At 42.7% G+C, this 18,947-nt stretch overlaps 2 protein-coding genes across 3 annotated transcripts in view; one reads left to right on the top strand and one right to left on the bottom strand.

Annotated features, from left to right (window-relative positions):
* Positions 1–18,947, top strand: part of FBXL13 (F-box and leucine rich repeat protein 13) — a 310,049-nt gene that overhangs the window by 114,022 nt on the left and 177,080 nt on the right. The gene's annotated exons all lie outside the window — the stretch shown is intronic.
* LRRC17 (leucine rich repeat containing 17) overlaps positions 1–18,947 on the bottom strand; it is a 55,727-nt gene that overhangs the window by 15,896 nt on the left and 20,884 nt on the right. The window contains exons 2-3 of the mRNA XM_029617149.1: positions 11,390–12,296; positions 1,669–1,824 (exon numbers count right to left, since the gene is read on the bottom strand). Of these exons, the coding sequence (XP_029473009.1) occupies positions 1,669–1,824; positions 11,390–12,158 (925 nt within the window). The 5' untranslated portion in view covers positions 12,159–12,296. The remainder of the gene's footprint in view (positions 1–1,668; positions 1,825–11,389; positions 12,297–18,947) is intronic.

Raw genomic sequence — 18,947 nt, 5'->3', positions numbered from 1 at the left:
AAGCCTGATACTTCACTTGGAATACATATCCAGCACAGCTCACTGCTTCAACGGCAGGGGGGAATGAAGAAAAGAGGATTTATATTCAGACAACAACCAATAAGGACTGAATTGCACAGGCTGGGTAAACAAGCGTGGGAGTAGCTTGCTTATTACGGTGGTTACTACCCCTAAACAATTAGCAAGATACTTCACTTAGATGCAACACCAGCATTGCTATCTATATTGATGGCGGGGGTGTAAGGGAAATATAAGTAACTTTTTGGTTCTAAGGGTCAAGAATAACAGCTAAGTATGAAAAAAATAAGTGTGAAAGCTTACTGGCAGACTGGATGGGCCGTTTGATCTTCTTCTGCCATCATTTCTATGTTTCTATGTCATTTCTATGTTTCTATGAGTCTTATTTCTGTTGTATTTGCCGGCCTTAAAAATAGACTCCATGGCCGGCTTCACTTATCGCCACACTGCCGCAGCAGAGGCAGGCCTGGGTTCTCTGGCAGAAGAGAGGAGCTGCTGCCGATGCAATACCCCTGCTTCGCAGCACTGAACACCGCTGTCATTCTTTTTGGCTCGGGCCACCAGCTCTGCTCCATTGTCCGTTGTGGCTGGAATGCCACCGTCTTCCTCTGCAGCCCGAGTCCCGAGGCGCGTGTGCACGTCTCTCTGCCCAATTTAAAGGGCCTATGGTGGGAAAACTCCCACGGCTCTCATTGATAAGATCACTGCTCAGGGGTTATATAAGGCAAGCCCCTGTCTACAGGCCTTGCCTTGGCAATAGGTCTCCACGCTCCTAGTGTTGTGCTTTGCCGTTCCTGAGTTCTTCCTCATCCACAGCCTTCTTTCTCGCTCCTTGGTTTGACTTGGCTTTGACTTTGGACCAGACATTGACTACGAGCTACGCTGCCTGCCACAAACCCTGCCTAGACATTGACTACAAGCTATGCCACCTGCCATGACCCTTGCCTGGACATTGACTACAAGCCACTCCATCCATCTCGATCCTTGCATGGATCTCCCCTTGGGACTTTATCTCCTGTTCCAACCTTGGCCTGTGCTACATTCTCCTCTCTCATCGGGATTTCCTCCTCTGCGGAGACCCCACAATAAGTCCATCCGGCCCCAGCACCCGAGGGCTCGACCTGAAGGGAATGCGGGCTGGTAGTGGTGAAGCTCCAGCGGGATCTCTGCGCCTCTTCCGCCTCGTCTACTGACGGGGGCCTGTAGGGCACCTCCCCATAGGCAGTGCCAACTTCCCCTCGGTCCAAGGGTCCACCAGCATAACATTTGCAGGGCTGTTCCCTATTTTATTACTCCCCTACCCCCACCAATCCAGTCATTGCACTCAGGCCACAGACCATAGCTTCCTACAGAGCTTGGCTAACGTGAAGCCCAAGTCCAGCCAGTAGGTGTCACATTCAGCAATGTCCATGCTCACTGCCTCCTCAGCGTCCCCAGAAACAGAAGTGAACCAGTATTTGAACCCAGGCCTTCTGCATGGCAGAGCACAGCACTTGCTACCCAGCTCTGTTTTTTTCTTTTTTTTTCCTGTTACTGTTGATATTGCAGTTTATTCTTTTATGATGTTATGAAGCTAGTATCAAACAACAACTCTCCTCTCCAGCTAATTACATTTCCTTTGCTTTATTGGTGTCAATACATTTTCCTTACCAGGGTCTATCTGTTCCATTCCATTGTTGCTGAGGTTTAATATCTCCAGATTCTGAGCTTCATCAAACTCCTTTGATCGTAAGATCTTAATATTATTGTTGGATAGATCAAGCTTAACGATGTCCCGAGGGATGTCAGCTGGAATGTGCTGTAAATCTTAAAGAATAATAATAAAAAAAAGATATGTTTTAAATAATATCTGGGTCATTAAGGCCATTTGTTGTTAGTAATAAAATGAGGGTTTGATTCTTAAACAGTAAACATGTAAAAGCAACAAATGGAAGTTTTGAGAAAAAAAAGCAACACGTGGAAGGCAATTTTCAAAGGGATCTAGCAGTTTGGAAAACGTGCCTTGCTGAGTTTTAAATTTAGTTGCTTAGTGAAAAAAAATGTATTTTTTCCTGGAAGTGTGAGGCGGTCAGAGGAATAAACTGTGTACATTTATTATATTTTTAAATATGCACACATGGTTCTCCCTGTGCAACCCTAGCTGCAGATAAAGCAGGGGCAAGACACACGTGTTACCCATGTTATCTCACTGCTAAGCAGCTTACTGAAAATTGCCCCTTATATATATTTTTTTTTTAATTGCCAAAAAATGTGAGTTGGCTTGTGGTTTTAATCAGGATCATAAAAGCCATATTATAGAGTCATTTTTGTACATTGTCTGCTTTTAATAAGCAATTTAAATCAAAGAGAGTTACATAGTGAGGGGAATTACTGTGTGGTTCAATGAAGCTGGAAGACAAAGTAGCAACCATATAGCAAAAAACAGTATAGTAAAAGTCTGGTCTGCTATGGAGAGCAAGGACTTTTAAACCATTTTCAGATCTTTTCATTTCAACAAGGTAAAATGCTATCAAGTAATACGGCAGGATCAGAATTTGATTAGTTCAGTAGCACCATTCATGAAAGATTTCACAGTTTTAATTGCTTAATGTATCCATATTTGTCTAGACTACTGGTTAACATATCCCCACCAGCAGATGGAGACACCTAACTAAAGAACACCATAGACCACAAACTCTTATCTTACCAAAATGCTTTCAGTGGTTTTCTCTGTCCAGCAAGTAATGTGAATAGCTAGTTTTATAAGGCAGCGCTCTAGTAGCCGTACTGGCCCTGGAGAGAAACAGGTTCTTTTTAAGCTGGGTTATCTTTTCTCTGGACTAACATAAGGGTATCTAAAAGATGTTACAGTACAAGAAATATTGAGATCACCCTGGGCTCTTCTTCAGATGCTACAAGCCTCATCTGCAGAGGGAACCCACCTGGTCTCAAGAACTCATGTACTGCGACATTGGGTTACCCTTATGATAGTCCAAGAAAAGTAATCACAGCATACAAATAATCAGATTAACATTATCAAAGGACATTTTTCTTTGTTACTTTTTATTTTTTGCTTACATTTTGCTTACTTTTATTTATTAACTTGAGATGGACAAGATGAAGGGCCTGACTTACTAAGGCTTTTTTCCCATTCTGTGTCTATGGGGGAAAATGCTTATAGGTGAATTTTAAAAGACCAAAGCGCACATCGATTAGGGAATGTGCGTGTGCTGAGCGGATTTTAAAAGCCACTGGGATATGGATGTATATGCCCTTTAAAATCCCCCCGTTTACGCGATAGAAGTGGCATTAGAATGCACAGGCATGTGCCCTCTTAGAATTGAGTGCACATGAGCGTGCAGTCAAGCTATTTTATAACATGCACGCATATACGCATGTGTGTAATAAAATAGCCTCATCCCTGGGCATGGGCTGACTAATATGCACACATGCCTGTATGCTACTTTGAGAGTTACCATCTTAGTATATGAGGCCCTTTGTTAAGTATCTTTTAGCAGATATTTTACCTTTGTCACAAAGAAAGTAAAGTAAGCCCATGGTCATTTGGGTAATATAAAAAATAGCTATAAGATTTTTCTTTTTTTACTATTCCATAATTTATATGTTATGGATAAAGTAAGGCATTAGATAATGTTGGATAATGTGAACAGTAACTGAAAACTCCAGTGTGTAATTGTGATGATTTAGGTGTGTTGGTAGTGGTCGTTGCATGAAAAGACAACCTTTAAGCAACAGGCAGCAACCGCTTGAATCTGGGTTAAATGAGTACACCAGTAGGACTACAAATCCCAGGATTCCAGTTACCTAGTTTGAGAAAGGTAGTGTACAAAAGGAGCTGAGTTAGAGGGAGGGGAAAAGCAAAGGGAGAGGAGATAGAAATAAAGGGTACTTGGCAAACAATGGAGTACAGTGCTGATGAGGATGAGACAGAACCAGGTGGACACTCCCAGTCTAAGCTAAGTCTCTTGCCTAGAAACAGCAGGAGAATTTGGCTAGTCCCTTGGGGATTTGGGGACTGTTTAGAAAGCAGCAGATGGTTAGACTTTGAAGCAAAGTATTAGAAACTGTTGCCGAAGGTTAACCTGGATAGAATACAACTCATGAGAAACCCAGAGATGGACAGCTCTAAAAGAAATAAAAGGATAAAAACAGGGAACTCAAGGAGAGGAGCTTTTGCTCTACTTTAAGTTTAAAGTTATTGGCTAGAACTTAGTCTGAGAGAGAGAAGCTCAGCATTAGAGACAGCAGAAAGACTGAGCTGTATACACCCAGACGTGTTAGGCTGAAGTTACCTTAATCAGTGCTGGAGCAGCTTGCGTGTGTTTTGTTGATTGGTTAATTTGTGCTTTGAAACCCCTAATGTAGGGAATGCTGAAGCCAGGTAGTGATAGTTCAGTACCCTGGAGCCATGCTTGATCAGCTTTTGGGGAAATTGTGTTGTTTAGAAAACCCTGAACATTTAAGTTTGCAATGTATTCTGTCACTAATTGTCTGTAACCTGTGCCTCAGGCTGTATAAATTAATACTCCAGACTGTAAAGGTTACCCTAGTCAATCTCATGGAAACTCTGGCATGGAATCCTTTCAGTCTGTTCAAGCCAGCCCAGGAGCAGTAGGACTATGATGCTTTTCTCCTCTTGCTTGAATCTGCTTGGAAGCTTAAAGGTTGAGCTGCCTTAAGTCTTGCTACATTCCTCTGTTAAACTGCTACCGCTATGCTCGAGTGTTAGCTGTTACTCAATAAACAGAATCTGGGGAACTGAATTGTGGCTTGGCTTGGCGTCATTGCTAAGGACTGAAATGGTGCAAGCATTGTTGCCAGTGTTAAACTCATGACACACAGGATTAGCCACAGGCTAGGGATAAGAACCTCTTTTGCCTTACTGTGAGAGGTTTAAGACTTATATGCAGGGGAGATTTTGGCAATAGAAACCCCACTTATGTACAGAGGGCACGCCACCTCCTTAAAATCCTAAGACCCAGAACTTGAAATTGCTCACTCTAACCGTAGAAACCAGCCCCACAGACACCCTGAGACTACGCCCCTCATGAAGTAAAGTCTGTTGTCCTTATGTTTGGTTTTGGGGGGGGGGGGGGGGGTTTGCCCGGTAGTTCCTCCTTTTATTTTTTTTCTTTTAATTCCAGCTCACTTGGAACTAGGGCTGGGGTTCTGGCACCAGGATCCTTCATTTATATCTGGGATTTCCCCCTTGTTTCTAATCAACCTTCCCTCCCACTGCCGCAACGATTCTGAGGCTGGGATCCATGCACACCAGAGCTCCTTCTGGAACCCTGTATCCCGGGCTCTAAATCTGACCACCAGGTGTTGCCTTTAATGATGGCCATGACTCCCTCCCCCACAGGGGCTGTGAATGCTACCCCTGCTCTATCCCGCCTCGAGCTTTGATTATGATTGGGCTGTAAATCTTAAATAAATGAGGGATACTCTGTATGGCAGCTGGCATCGCTGCCACTGAACCAGCAGGCCAACCCTTTGCAGAGTAATTGAAATGTTTCTCTTTTTTTTTTTTAAGACTGATCTGGGTTTCTTCTTTTTCTGCAGGAATTTGTTCTACCCCCTTCATCTCCTTTCCTTCTCTTTACTTACATAAGATTTGACTCGTTCAGACGGTCTCTGTTTTATTAGAGGATTTGCCTTTCTCATTTTCACAAACTCAGTTTATATTTCTGCCTTCTTTACAACTCAGATTTGCCATTTTCTGTCCGGCATATGGTTCCAGCAAGACATTTGATAAGTGCACTCAAGCAAAATCTACAAGCCATTCACCTTGTTAAATGTCCTTGCACATTTCAAACATTGAGGCTCTATATGACCAAACAGAAAACATCTTTTTCTCTGCTCCTTCATTTTCTTTGTTATATCACAACGGATGGCAATGCCTTTTCCCCATTCCGTTTGCTACTTCAGAGTTACATTTCGGTCTTTTTTTCTTTCGGTCTAATTTTATGTGGCTTGCTCTATCCTACTCAGTCATCTCATCCCCCTTTCCCAGTTTCAGTCCCTGAAGAACAATGGTGGGCAATTCCAGTTCTGTAAATTGGTGTTGTCTTCAGGATATCCACAGCACATGATTTGGCTTGTACGGCCTCATTTGTATGCCAATACATCTCATGCATATTCACTGTGGATATCCTAAAAAGCAGACCGCTTTGAAGTCCATATGGACTGGAGTTGCCCATCACTAGTCTAGAATTTATCACCAGGATCATATTCTTCTTGTGCACCCTGCTTTTCCTCTTCCTCTTCTCCTCTTCCTAATCTTCCTTTTTTCACCAGGATCGTATTCTTCTTGTGCACCCTGTCTCAATTTTCCCCTTCTCCATTGGTTTCTCATTATTTTCTTTCTCACTGCTGCACGATAATAATTTTTGAATGAGCCGAAGTTCCCTATTTAGACAAAGGCTAATAGGGAAGCAGGAGGCTGGCAAACTATAGCCATGGCTGGCCCTGACTTCCTGCTCTGGGTGGGTACTTCATGTTTCTCTGAAGCTGATAGGACAGTGCCAATGGAGGCCAGGGACAGCCACGGCTGTGATTGATAACCGATTAAGTCTGATGAGCCTCCTGACAACTGTTTTGAAATATTATTACTGTGGATCTCTTACTGCTCTTTGCTTCTGGCACACTACCCTGTCTCTATACACCATATTCTCTCTTTACCTCCCTGTTCATGACATCTTTTGTGCCATTCCTATGAGGTGATCTATATGCAACCTGACTCCTGCCTCCCCACGTATTTAAATAACAACATAATAAATGTCACATTGGGTCAGAACAAAGATCTGCCTAGCATCCTGTCTCTGTAGGTTGCCAGTCCAGGTCAAAAGTATCTGGCAGGATCCCAAAGAATAGATCCAAATCCTCTTTGCTCATAACTAGGGATAAGCAGTGGCTTTCTCAAGTTTTTAGGGCTAATAATGGTGTATAGACTTTTCCTCTAGGAACTTGTCAAACTGTTTTTGAACCCAGTTACACTATAACTGTTTTCATCACATCCTCTGGTAGCAAATTCCATAGTTTAAATGTGCGCTGAATGAAAAAAATACTTTCTCAGATTTGTTTTAAGTGTGCTAATTATTAGCTTCTATGAGTGACCCCCTAGTCCCTGTACTATCTGAAAGAATCAATAATTATTTTATTTATTTAAAACTTTTATATACCGACATTCATATGCATATCACATCGGTTTACAAGTAACTAGGGGTGTAATACCTTAAAATGAGAGAGGGAAAAATAAAGTTACATGTAACAGGGATATCAAAGGAACATGGGGAGAGTAAGAAAATAAAAGGGTCAGAATGACCTAGGAAAGGCATTAATAAGAGAGTGAACAATAACTATATTACAAATGCTTATAGGTTTTGGTTTTGGGGGGGGGAGTGGGAAAAAAAGGGGGGCTATTAACTCAGGGGGGGAAAAGAGGTTTTAAGTATAGGTTTGTTTGAACAGCCAGGTTTTTAGCTTTTTTTGGAAGGTCGTTGTGCAGTGTTCTTGGCATAGTTCGGGTGGCATAGAGTTCCATATTGTTGGTCCCGCTATGGAAAGCGCACATTCTTTGGTAGAGATGTGTTGGTGAGTTTGTGAGAGGGTGTAGACAGGGACCCTTGGTAAGTGGATCTAGTGGGTCTGCTGGAGGTGTGGTAATGGAAGGAGTCATTAAGCCAATGAATATTCTTATATAGAAATGAAACAGAAATGACGGCAGAAGAAGACCAAACGGCCCATCCAGTCTGCCCAGCAAGCCACGCAGTTCATCCATTTATTTATTTATTTATTTATATATTTTTTTTTCCCCCACCCTTTTTCTCCCTCCCACCCATCACCCATTCTTGTTGTGCAAGGTTTGGTGGATAATTGTAAGACTCTTGTGGAGGATTCTGGATGGGATCGGGAGCCAATGGAGATCTCTAAGGATTGGAGTGATATGGCCTGATCTGCGTGAGTTGGTGAGGATTCTAGCCGCTGCATTTTGCAGCATTCGGAGAGGTTTGATTGAGATTGAGGGAAGGCCCAAAAGTAGGGAGTTGCAGTAGTTGATTTTAGTAAATAGGGTGGCTTGGAGGACAGTCCAGAAGTCGTTGTGATGTAGTAGAGGTCTTAATTTCTTAAGTACCTGCAGTTTGTAAAAAACAATCTTTGGCCGTGTTATTGATATATTTTTGTAAGCTGAGATGATTATCAAGAATGACACCTAAACCTCTGACATGTTGGGAAAAGGAGAAGGGATGAAATGAGGGAGGGGGGAATGTGGCGAGCTGGGAAGATGAAAAGGAGCTCAGTTTTTGATCTGTTTAAGGCGAGATTGAGGTTGGTGAGGAGGCAGTTGATTGAAGTGAGGCAGTTGTCCCAGGTTTTGAGGGCATTGGCCACAGAATCGGTGACAGGGATGAGTACCTGTACATCGTCTGCGTAGATATAATGAGTAAGACCAAGGTCAGCAAGGAGTTGGCATAGGGGCAGAAGGTAAATATTGAAAAGGGTCGGGCAGAGGGAAGAGCCTTGGGGGACCCCATGTGTTAAATTAATGGGGTTGGATTCATGGTTGCCAATTTTGACTTATTCCGTGTTTACCTATGGTACCCCACTTATGATTTTATAAACCTATATTGTATCTCCTCTCAGGCTGAAGAATCTTCACAGGCTAATTTTAAAATGAGATGCACATGTGCCCATGCACGCACATATTGGCATGTGAGCGAAGATTTGCTAGAATTCTAAATTGTGTGCACAAATGTGCAATACATTTTAAAATACACCGTGCATAAGTATGCTCCTAATTTTTTAAGTGGTTACTCGAGCAAAGCTAGTGTGCAGGTGTCTTCTATAGGACTTTGTCAGCTTTTACACGTGTATGTAAGCGGATTTTAAAACATACTCGCGCAAAGGACATTCACAGTTTTCCAGTTAGTCCACCAGTTTGTTTAGTTAATATTGATGTCTTCCAAACCCCTCTGGCTCTTCATCCTGCATACCCCCCACCCCCCACCCCCAGTTGACCTGGACCCCTCACCCTATCCCATAAATCCTAAAATGCAAGTTCTGCAGATTTGCTCCTCATCAGGAGCAGCAGTAAAGTTACGCGGATAAAAAGCCTACACACATTGCGGTTTCCAGTTTTAAAATACAGAATTATGCATGTAAGTGTTGGCCCCGCCCCAAAACTAAAGATAGACCTTACCTGCTGTGTTTTAGCATTGGTATTTTGCTTAGGCCAAAGAGCTACAGTTTTATTTTGATTTTGCATTCTTCGGGGGTACACAATTACAAATTAATCTTGAAAACCTGAAATTTCCTTCAAGAAAGAAAGCCCTTTAGAATTCCTTCTCCCAATTAAGTTATACAGCTATGATAAATGCCAGTCACATTCAGTTACCGTGTTGTTCCAAAAAAATCTTTTAGAAAGGAACTCAATTTTCCCCCACCCTATCAGGCATTCACATTTTGTATTTGGCACCATGCTGCTCTGATATCTCTTTTGGGTTGAATTCCTGCATCTATCTCCTCCAAGCAAGAAAAAGTAATAAACAAGTTTAATGTTTTCATCCTGTCTTCTCCCTTTTACTCTTTGCATGTCTTTTTCTTCTTGTCTCTACTTGTTTTTTCTTTCTTTCTCTTTCTGTTTGCCTCTGTGTTATCACTGTTGCTCTTATCTTTCTTCACCCATATGTCTTTCCTCTAACTCCTTCCTCGCTCCCTTGGGCTGTTTCTTATCTGTCCTGCCCTTTTTTTTTGCTCCCTCCCTGCCTGCCTCTGGGTTCTGGTATCGCTCCTCCCCCCCAGCTTCTCAAATGCTCTCCCCCCCCCCCCCAAACCTTTAACTTCTTCTCCCGTTTAACCCTAGAGTCAGTGTTCATTACATGGGGCTCAATTTACAATCTTTCTAAATTGGGTGGGAAAATGTTCAGAAGTTACACCAATTTTCAAAGCAGAGTTACGTGTCTAAGTCGACTTTGAAAACTGAGCCACCAAATTTGACTGCAGACACCTGGCTATTATGTGCACGGATAATTTTCAGGAAAATTTAAGCACATGCTTTCAAAAATCCAAAAGTATGCATATAAGTCCAAACCCATCCCCAGTTTTATCTCTGGGAGTGCCTTTTCTCAGTCTGGGTAAACTTACGTGTGAACAGGACATAAGCACATAGATTTACCCAGATATCAGTCAGGCTGTTTTGCAAAAGGCCATTTTCATTGATAAAACTGAATTTTACCCACAGAAATGCCTTTGAAAATGACACTCTAGGTGACATTTGACTGCGATTGATATAGTCTTCAACAACTGCTCCTCCCACACCTTCACATATTAGCTAGTAGCTGGGAGAAGGAGCTTGCCTGGATAACCCGCCCCCATCCTAAATTGCATCATTCCACCATTGTCATCTATCAAACATCTTATACCCATGCAGCGGCAGTCAGTTTCTTAAGAGGCGTTCGAGATCAAGAAGTAAAATTGAGTGGAGTTCAGACATGCATTTTGCAAAACCCGACCTCAAGCAATTTGGGGTTTGGGGTTTTCAAACCCAACCAGCTCCTGTTTTGTCTCAGACTCTGGAGCCTTCAAACCTCCCAAATTTGACTGTGTTTGGATTTCAAGGGCTGGTTTTTCCCATAAAGTGAGCTTTAAAATGTGATCCTTACAATGGAGAAGGATGGAAACAGTTGTATTTCTGAAGGAAGATAGTTCAACCAAAGAGATATTGATAAATTAAATGCATGAAACCTAGTCAGGAACCTGCTGGATGTAACATAGGAGCCTTTCCTCCTAAGCCACATTATATCACTGGTAAATCCACATTATGCAAGGAAGGAGACCTTTTACTAAGCTTGATGCAGCTGGATTGGGTCCTGAGGCTTGAAAAGAGCTCTCTGGGAGCAACACCGTGTTCCCAGGAAATTGGTGGCTGCATGGCCATGTGTGGAGCCCAGATAAGGAGATCCATGACCCTTGAAGTGAACCTGAATATTCTGACCTGTTAAACTTCTATAAGTATGTGTGGAAGTAAACCTGAATATCCTGACCTTGGACAAGAATTGTTGTGGATATAGTTAACTGAGCCTGCTTTGAACATTACAAGAGGCTGTAAATCCTGTACTGATCCCAGAAAAGAGAACTGTGGTTTAAGTAATTCAAGCTAAGAAGCTGTCTCAGGCACAGGGTGAGTGCAGCAAGGAAAAATCCATTTGGAGGACAGAGAGACCACAATAAAATATAAAATTCATATATGTATTGGGATAAAGCCAGGACTAACTGGGCGTCTTCTGGTAATGTGCACGCAGTCGATAACTCTAATTCCCAACTCATCTGTAGTGAACCACTGAGTTTCTGTATTGATAATACTACTACAAACCTTTTTTTCTGCAATCCAGTGTTGGTGTAGGGAACATATAAATGTGGCATACAGAGGAATCCACAATTGGTTTAACAACCCCACTGCTCAATGCCATTTGGCTGTAGGGTTGTATGTCTTCTTCTAATGGACATAGCAGTTCAGATCGTATGACCTTCAGTTTTTGGTCTTTAAATTGCAACGGACTCGCACATTTGGCATAATTTCCCAGGTTCCTGTTCCTCGGAACTTGCAGCATTGTCACCAGAGTGTCCATCTCACAGCTACAGTGCCAAGGGTTGTCATAGAGGCGCAGGTAATTTAGACGCGGCAGATAAATAAAAACCTCCTCAGTCAAAACTTTAATTCGGTTGTGCTGCAGTAGTAGTGTTGTAAGTTTGCTTAAACCAAAAAAGGCCTGGTCCTCTATTTTTGATATGTCGTTCTGCTGCAGATCCAGGCTTTTGAGTTTTCGGAATTTGGAAAACATGTTATTCTCCAGCTTGTGGATCCTGTTTCTGGCTAGTAGCATGTGCATTAAATCCTCAGGCCAGTCGGGCAGAGCAGAGGTCAGTTTTCTCTCCTGGCAGTCTAAGTATTTTTCATGAAGATAGATGTACACATCACATGGGAGACCCGGGGCGTAGCGCTTGACAGTGCTGGAGCCTTTCCGAGAGCGGCCAGCTTTACCACCGTTGCCTGCTCTGTTTCTGGAGCTTCCATTTTTTGCCCTCCTAAATTCGGCGACCTTACAAAAGAAGAGTAGCACTATAAGGGCAACCACTCGCATCCTGACATCCAGCTGGCCCCAATTACTTTGTGCGACAGCTGGAGCAGCAGAAATGTTTCTTTGAAACCTGAATCCAGATGGTCTTGATTGGTGCGGTTTTGAGATGATGATGAGGCACAGCTGAGGTATGAGGAATCCCTAGATTGGAAGAGAAGATGAAAATTAAGAAGACAACTCCAAGGCAAACCTTTTAAGACAGTGTTGTCTGCGCTACTATGAAAATGATGTGCTCAGCAAATCTGTGCCTCACAGAGCTAGTTAAAGAAGGAAATTGCCGAGACACTGAGAACCGGGGCATCTCTTGTTCTTAATTTGTTTTATTTTCAAAGTGCTCCCTGTTACACACTTTTGACTAAATACAGCAGATCCTTTCACAAGTATAATGTTAAACACAACACAAGCCCGAAATTTAAATCGCCAGTGCGCATAAAATCTGGGGGTTACACGCATGGCTGGGCCCTGCACACGCCGTGCGCATTTTATAAAGGGGCCCGGTCATGCGCGTAACTCCCCGTACGCGCAGAAGTGCCGGGCCTCAAGAAAGGGGCGGGGTGGGAAGGTGGGCCAGGACAGTGCCATTAGACGCTGTGCCGGGGAAGTGTGCGCCAGCAGCCGGCCAGCACGCGGAGTTTACTTCTGCTCCGGAGGAGCAGTAAGTATAAAAACAAAAAAATTGGGGATAGCTAGGGTAGGTTTAGAGGTCATGGAGGAGAGGGGAAGAGGAGGAAGGATAGGGTAGGGAACTGGGCAAAGGCTCGCTTGCGTCGCCACTCGATTTAAAAAAAATCCCGCCCCCCTGCGCGTGGAGGAGGCCACCTGCCCACACATGCGTGCGCGGACATTAAATTCCGGCACGCATGTGCACGCAGGCATCACATTTTATAACATGCGTTCGCTGACACGCGCTTGTTATAAAATAGCTGCGTCCGTGTGTGTGGACGCACGTACGGGCCTTTTAAAATCTACCCTATGGCTTTTTCTTTATAGTTGCCTTATAATCTCCTCTTTTTCTTTGCTTCCTTCTTATTTTTTTTTCTTATTTCACAATGGTTAACAATAGTTGTTGATTATATAATTGTTTTCTTATGATATTTCTTTGTTATTTCCATTTAAGACTCTGTACAAAGTATTGTATACGTGCTTTGATTTATAAAATGCCAATAAATAAATAGAAAAAATATATATATTGCACAATGTATTGTGGTCATCCCATGACACATTACTGTTACAGCTATTTTCCCTGTTTAGTTTGTTTTTTTGTTTTCTGCAATGTGAAGCACAGATATCTACTACTTAACATTTCTTAACCTTTCTATAGTGCTACATGACATACGCAGCAGCGTTGTATATCTAAGCACATGCTCACAATGTGACCCATTTTCCGGAGGGAGGTCACTCTTGTTTTATTATTACATCCCCTCTTGATGATGTAAGGTGCTGATTACAGATGGAAGAAACAGGACTACAAATATCTCATTGTTTTGGTATAGAAGTTTAAAAATCAGGACTGGCCCAAAAATCTCCCTGGGTCACATCAGATCCCTTTAAGCAGGACATAAGAACATAAGAAATTGCCATGCTGGGTCAGACCAAGGGTCCATGAAGCCCAGCATCCTGTTTCCAACAGAGGCCAAAACCAGGCCACAAGAACCTGGCAATTACCTAAACACTAAGAAGATCCCATGCTACTGATGCAATTAATAGCAGTGGCTATTCCCTAAGTAAAATTGATTAATAGCCATTAATGGACTTCTCCTCCAAGAACTCTTCCATTCTCACCGTCATAACCACAGATAGGAAGTCAGCAATAAGGCCTGTTTTGGATGAAGAGATAACTTATTTTCCCAATTTCTCCCCCTACCCTTTGTAGAGTGTCTTTACCTATTGACTTGTAATCTTATCAAGCTCCCAGTGCTGAATAACAGATGGTAAATAACACAGAAATCTCTGGTCTTTCTTTGCATTGGCTAGTTCATTATGTTTTTGCAGTGTCTACTTTTAATAGGGGAGCTGGGTAAAGTGAAATGAGGAGGGTAATGGAAAATCTAAAGTTGTGAACCTTACCCATGGTAATAAATATAGAAACCCTACTTCCATCTATTCTCATAAAACAAGGATTTATGCAGATAGATCATCTCTGTCCACATAAAGTAGATTTTCAAAGGCTAAAAGGACCCATTAAAAGGTCCCTCAGACCCTATGGGACCCCAGACCGAAAGAAAAGCAGTATCTCTTCTAACTCCTTCCTGCTCAGCATCAGTGATGATCTGCTACACTTAACAGAATCTCCTTGACACGTAGCTTTCACCTCTTGTGAAACTGAGGAACTTGCTTGTTATTCCTGGCTTTCTGATTTCGACCATTGGTTATGCTTTCTGGGGCAGGAATTCTTAGCAAGGGCTGCAAACAGGTCTGAATACTTAACAGATACATCTGCGTACATATGATCTGAGAACCATAATTTGTTTAGCTTGATTACTCTGAAAACCAGACCTGTTTGATAAATCCTTTTCTAGGGTGTTGTGTCCGTCGCTTCTCGACGCCCTCTCTCCGCCCTCCTTACCTCTTTGGCGACTCCCTCTTCGCCCGCGGGAAGTTTGGCTGCTGCGGCGTCCTCCTGCCGAAGTCCTCCGGCGTCCCCGGACCGGCTAGACGCTGCAACCCGCCATGTTTCCTGGAGGCCTAGGGGCGCGCGTGCGGCACAGCCCCGACTGAAGTACTGGCACTGGCGCGAACCTCAGGGGCGTCCCCCTGAGATGACGTCATCCGCTACGGATATATAAGGTCTTAGAATTTGCTAACGGATCGAGTTAGCAAGGGGAATCGTACTCCAAGCTATTCTGCCTCTTTGGACTTACCAGGGGTACCTGCTCCTCGGGGGCCTCGCTCTCTCTCTTTATTTTCAGGTTGCAGTCTGGAACTGGTACTCGCTCCTCGAGGGCCCACGTTCGCGGACTTGTTCCTGTATTTACTTCTGTCTGGAAGTCATCGCTGCCTACTACATCTGTGAGTTACCATCGCTCTCTCAGAGCTTTCCCTGGAACCAGGTACTCGCTCCTCGAGGGCCTATACATTCCAACTCCTGGGCTTCTATGAGACCTATCAAGGTTCCTTATCTGAACTCTGCATACCCTGCCTACTCACTATATTCAGTTTCTCAACAGCTCAGCCATCCAGGGATCGCTGTTCCAGTGCCTGAGGGACTACAGCCCTGCCGGGCACTCCAGCTCACTACTGCCACCTCTGATGGTTCAACATACTAGTTAATAAAAGAACTAGTGTGTGTCTGTCTTCATACTCAAGCCTGACTGGTGGTCCCTCTCGGGATCTTCCCCTGGGGACGTGGTCATCTGCCACCGGTCCAAGGATCCACCCACTCTCCAGCATATCTGATGGCTAACTCCCTAACAGATTGCTTCTCCAGTAGCTCCGTTAATAACAGATTGCTACTCCCAGCTTTATCATCAGAGCTCTAATAACATAGGGTCAGTGATCTTTTGCATGGGGCTCAATTCACTCAAATTCTCTTTGGCTTCTGGAGGACAAATAAATACTAAAACCTGAACGTCAATTGTCATAAAAGCTAATATTTAGCCAAAAAAAAAAATTTGACACAGTCCCTAAAAGATTTTTGGAGCATGCAGAAGGAGTAGCGCCATAGATACTCTGTTCATGCTCTCTGCTGTACACACAAGCATGCCCGCCAACATCCATTCACCCAAATTCATTTGAGCCTTCTCTTCACCTTTGCAACCATTCAGATCTGAGCATATTCACTCCTGCATAAGGCTGGGATAAGTATAGGCTAGAGCACGGCTGTTGTTGTTCAGATCCCATTACTTCCTATGGAAGAAATTTGAATACTTTTGTGCTTGAGGGAAAACAGAAAAGTTGATGAAAGAAACCTTCTTACCCTTCACAGCATTTGCATTATCTTTCTTCTCTTAGTTTAAGTCTTTTTCTCTCTTTCTTAATTTTCTGTACTCTTACAAACTTATTGACAGCAATTTTCAATGGCCCAAGTATATTGCACCAGTTTCTTGGAGAGAAACGATCATGTTCTCCTTTGAAACCTGAGTAAATGCAAAGTATGGGGCCGATGCAATACGGTGCACTGAGCCGAGCGACCTGTTAACCTGCAGTCGGACGCGGGTAGAATAGGCGCTAATCAATCCCCTAATGCAACAAGGGGATTAGCGCATATTCAACGCGCGTCCAACGCAGAGTGAATCTAATAGCGCTCATCACATGCAAATGCATGTGAATGAGGTTATTAGGCATTCACTCCCGATGCCAAAAAAAAAAAAAATGTGCGTCTTGCACCAAATTGATAGTCGGACCCATCACGAAAACCGAATTTATCGGCGTCGGTTTACCTTACCGGCGGACAGCCATGAAAACTGACGCCGATAAACCCGGTGTTGGTTTTTGTGCCAACCGTTCGCCCTCTAATTTTAATATTGCATGGCGCTCCTTGGGGGCGCCATGCGTGCGTTAAGAGAGTGGGTGCTGGCTGTTCAGTCATCGACTTTATTGCATCGGCCCCTATGTGTGTTAAAATGTTCACACACTTTGCTCCTGCTGTTTGTGTGGATGGCTGACCAGCAACAAAACAGTGCACATACCTTTGCAGACCTGAGAAAGGAGAAGAAACTAGCCACTTCCTATCCCCACAACCCTCCCTTTGGCTGGCAAAAATTAGCTGGGCTTGACTTTTACCTTCTTTTTTTTCTGTAAATAAACCTGGTCTGTTGTTTATATAGAACTTTTGTGTTGCCAGTTCCTGTGGGTTGTGCTGTGTATGGCAGAAGGAATATCAATAATGACAAGTAATTGGATGTGTAATGAGTGTGGTGTGAAAGAATGGTATGAGTGATGTATGTAAACAATGAAACCCTAATGTCGTCCTCTAACTTTTAATTTGAGAAGGGAACCAGTGTAACTTATGTAAATAACTCTCAATCCCCACACCTCTTGATGTAAACAATTAACTGCGCATTCCTAATAGACCTTCATAATAGGCGTCATTGTGTGGCAATCCATGCCTGTCAATCACTCTGCCTTATGTTTAATCATAGGTCAGTCCATAGTACATTTTTTTAAGGATTTTTATAGTGCTGTAGTGCTCCGTGTGTTTAAAATACTAAAATTATCCACTGTGCTGTTAACACCTCTAACCAAGCTTTTTATCTTCTTAGTACTTAATACTCAGTTCTTTGATACTTAGCTTTTAGTTGCGAAATCACAACTCCTGCCCAATTTTTCCAATCGGATAATCCAGCAATGCGACCGATACCACATTGCTAAGTCTGTGCCCAACGCTGTACAGGTTTCGGACGATGTCGTCCTTCCTCAAGGGCAAAAATTCGTTACTGCATCATAATGGCTCTCGGTGCACAAAAAAAACGCCGAGAGCCATTATGATGCAGTAACGAATTTTTGCCCTTGAGGAAGGACGACATCGTCCGAAACCTGTACAGCGTTGGGCACAGACTTAGCAATGTGGTATCGGTCGCATTGCTGGATTATCCGATTGGAAAAATTGGGCAGGAGTTGTGATTTCGCAACTAAAAGCTAAGTATCAAAGAACTGAGTATTAAGTACTAAGAAGATAAAAAGCTTGGTTAGAGGTGTTAACAGCACAGTGGATAATTTTAGTATTTTAAACACACGGAGCACTACAGCACTATAAAAATCCTTAAAAAAATGTACTATGGACTGACCTATGATTAAACATAAGGCAGAGTGATTGACAGGCATGGATTGCCACACAATGATGCCTATTATGAAGGTCTATTAGGAATGCGCAGTTAATTGTTTACATCAAGAGGTGTGGGGATTGAGAGTTATTTACATGAGTGATGTATGTGTCATTGAGATTTTATTGGATCAAAGTAGTGCTGTTTAGTGCTATAAATAGTATGAATGAGTCCTGCTTGTTAATGTCTTTATAGTATTTGCCAGTGCAATATGTGTCTTTTGATAAAAGTACAGACCTGAAGATCCATATTATCATGGATGCATGCTGCATGACAAAATGAGAGGTAGATATATAGAAGAGGTTTTGCAAGAAGTTACAAAGTATGCCAAGTACAAGTGTAAATGACAGAGATCTGCATGAGAAAGAGAGAGGAAATAACAATGTGAATTCTAATAAAAGCAGACTTGTAAAAAAATTGGGAAGCAGATGTGTATATTTTATATTGTAATATAGGTGTTAGTACTGAACATGCCAAAGTGTTTTTTTTTCTAGATAAACACCATGGTCCCCGGTGGGAAAAGCAGAACTCACCCTATACCAGCAGTTTTTGCATGAGAAGGATACAAAAATCATTTTTGTGTATTGACTGTTAGAGTAAAAGAAGTAGGTTTATTCCTGCTTCATTTTCCTATTTTTCAAAATAATGTATAACCTTTTAAAAGAGTCAGAATCATTGCCATAAGACGTAATGAAAGTGCAATATTCTGCCCTGAATTCATTTGTGTCTGAGGTTTCTCAGAGGTGAATTAAAAAGTGCATTTATTTATGAGGGAATAGGTGTTGGCAAATCTGTGGTCAGAATGGAGGACATTAGTGGAGCATTTATGGTGGTTCTTTACACTCCAGCTATCTAAAATCAGGCAATTATGAATGATCTTTTAAATCTTGAGCCTACTTAATTTAAATCTTAAACCCTGGCTTTCCCAGATGATAGCCTTGCTGTTTTTGACAAACAAATACATTAGTAAATTTTCTGAAACCACCTCTGACTTTGATAATTCTTACCCCACTGACTTGAAAAATGTGTC

The sequence above is a fragment of the Rhinatrema bivittatum genome, chromosome 9 (assembly GCF_901001135.1).
Source record: "Rhinatrema bivittatum chromosome 9, aRhiBiv1.1, whole genome shotgun sequence".
NCBI lineage: Eukaryota > Metazoa > Chordata > Amphibia > Gymnophiona > Rhinatrematidae > Rhinatrema > Rhinatrema bivittatum.
The sequence above is the reverse complement of the archived record's forward strand: the minus strand, read 5'-3'. Positions and strand labels throughout refer to the sequence as shown.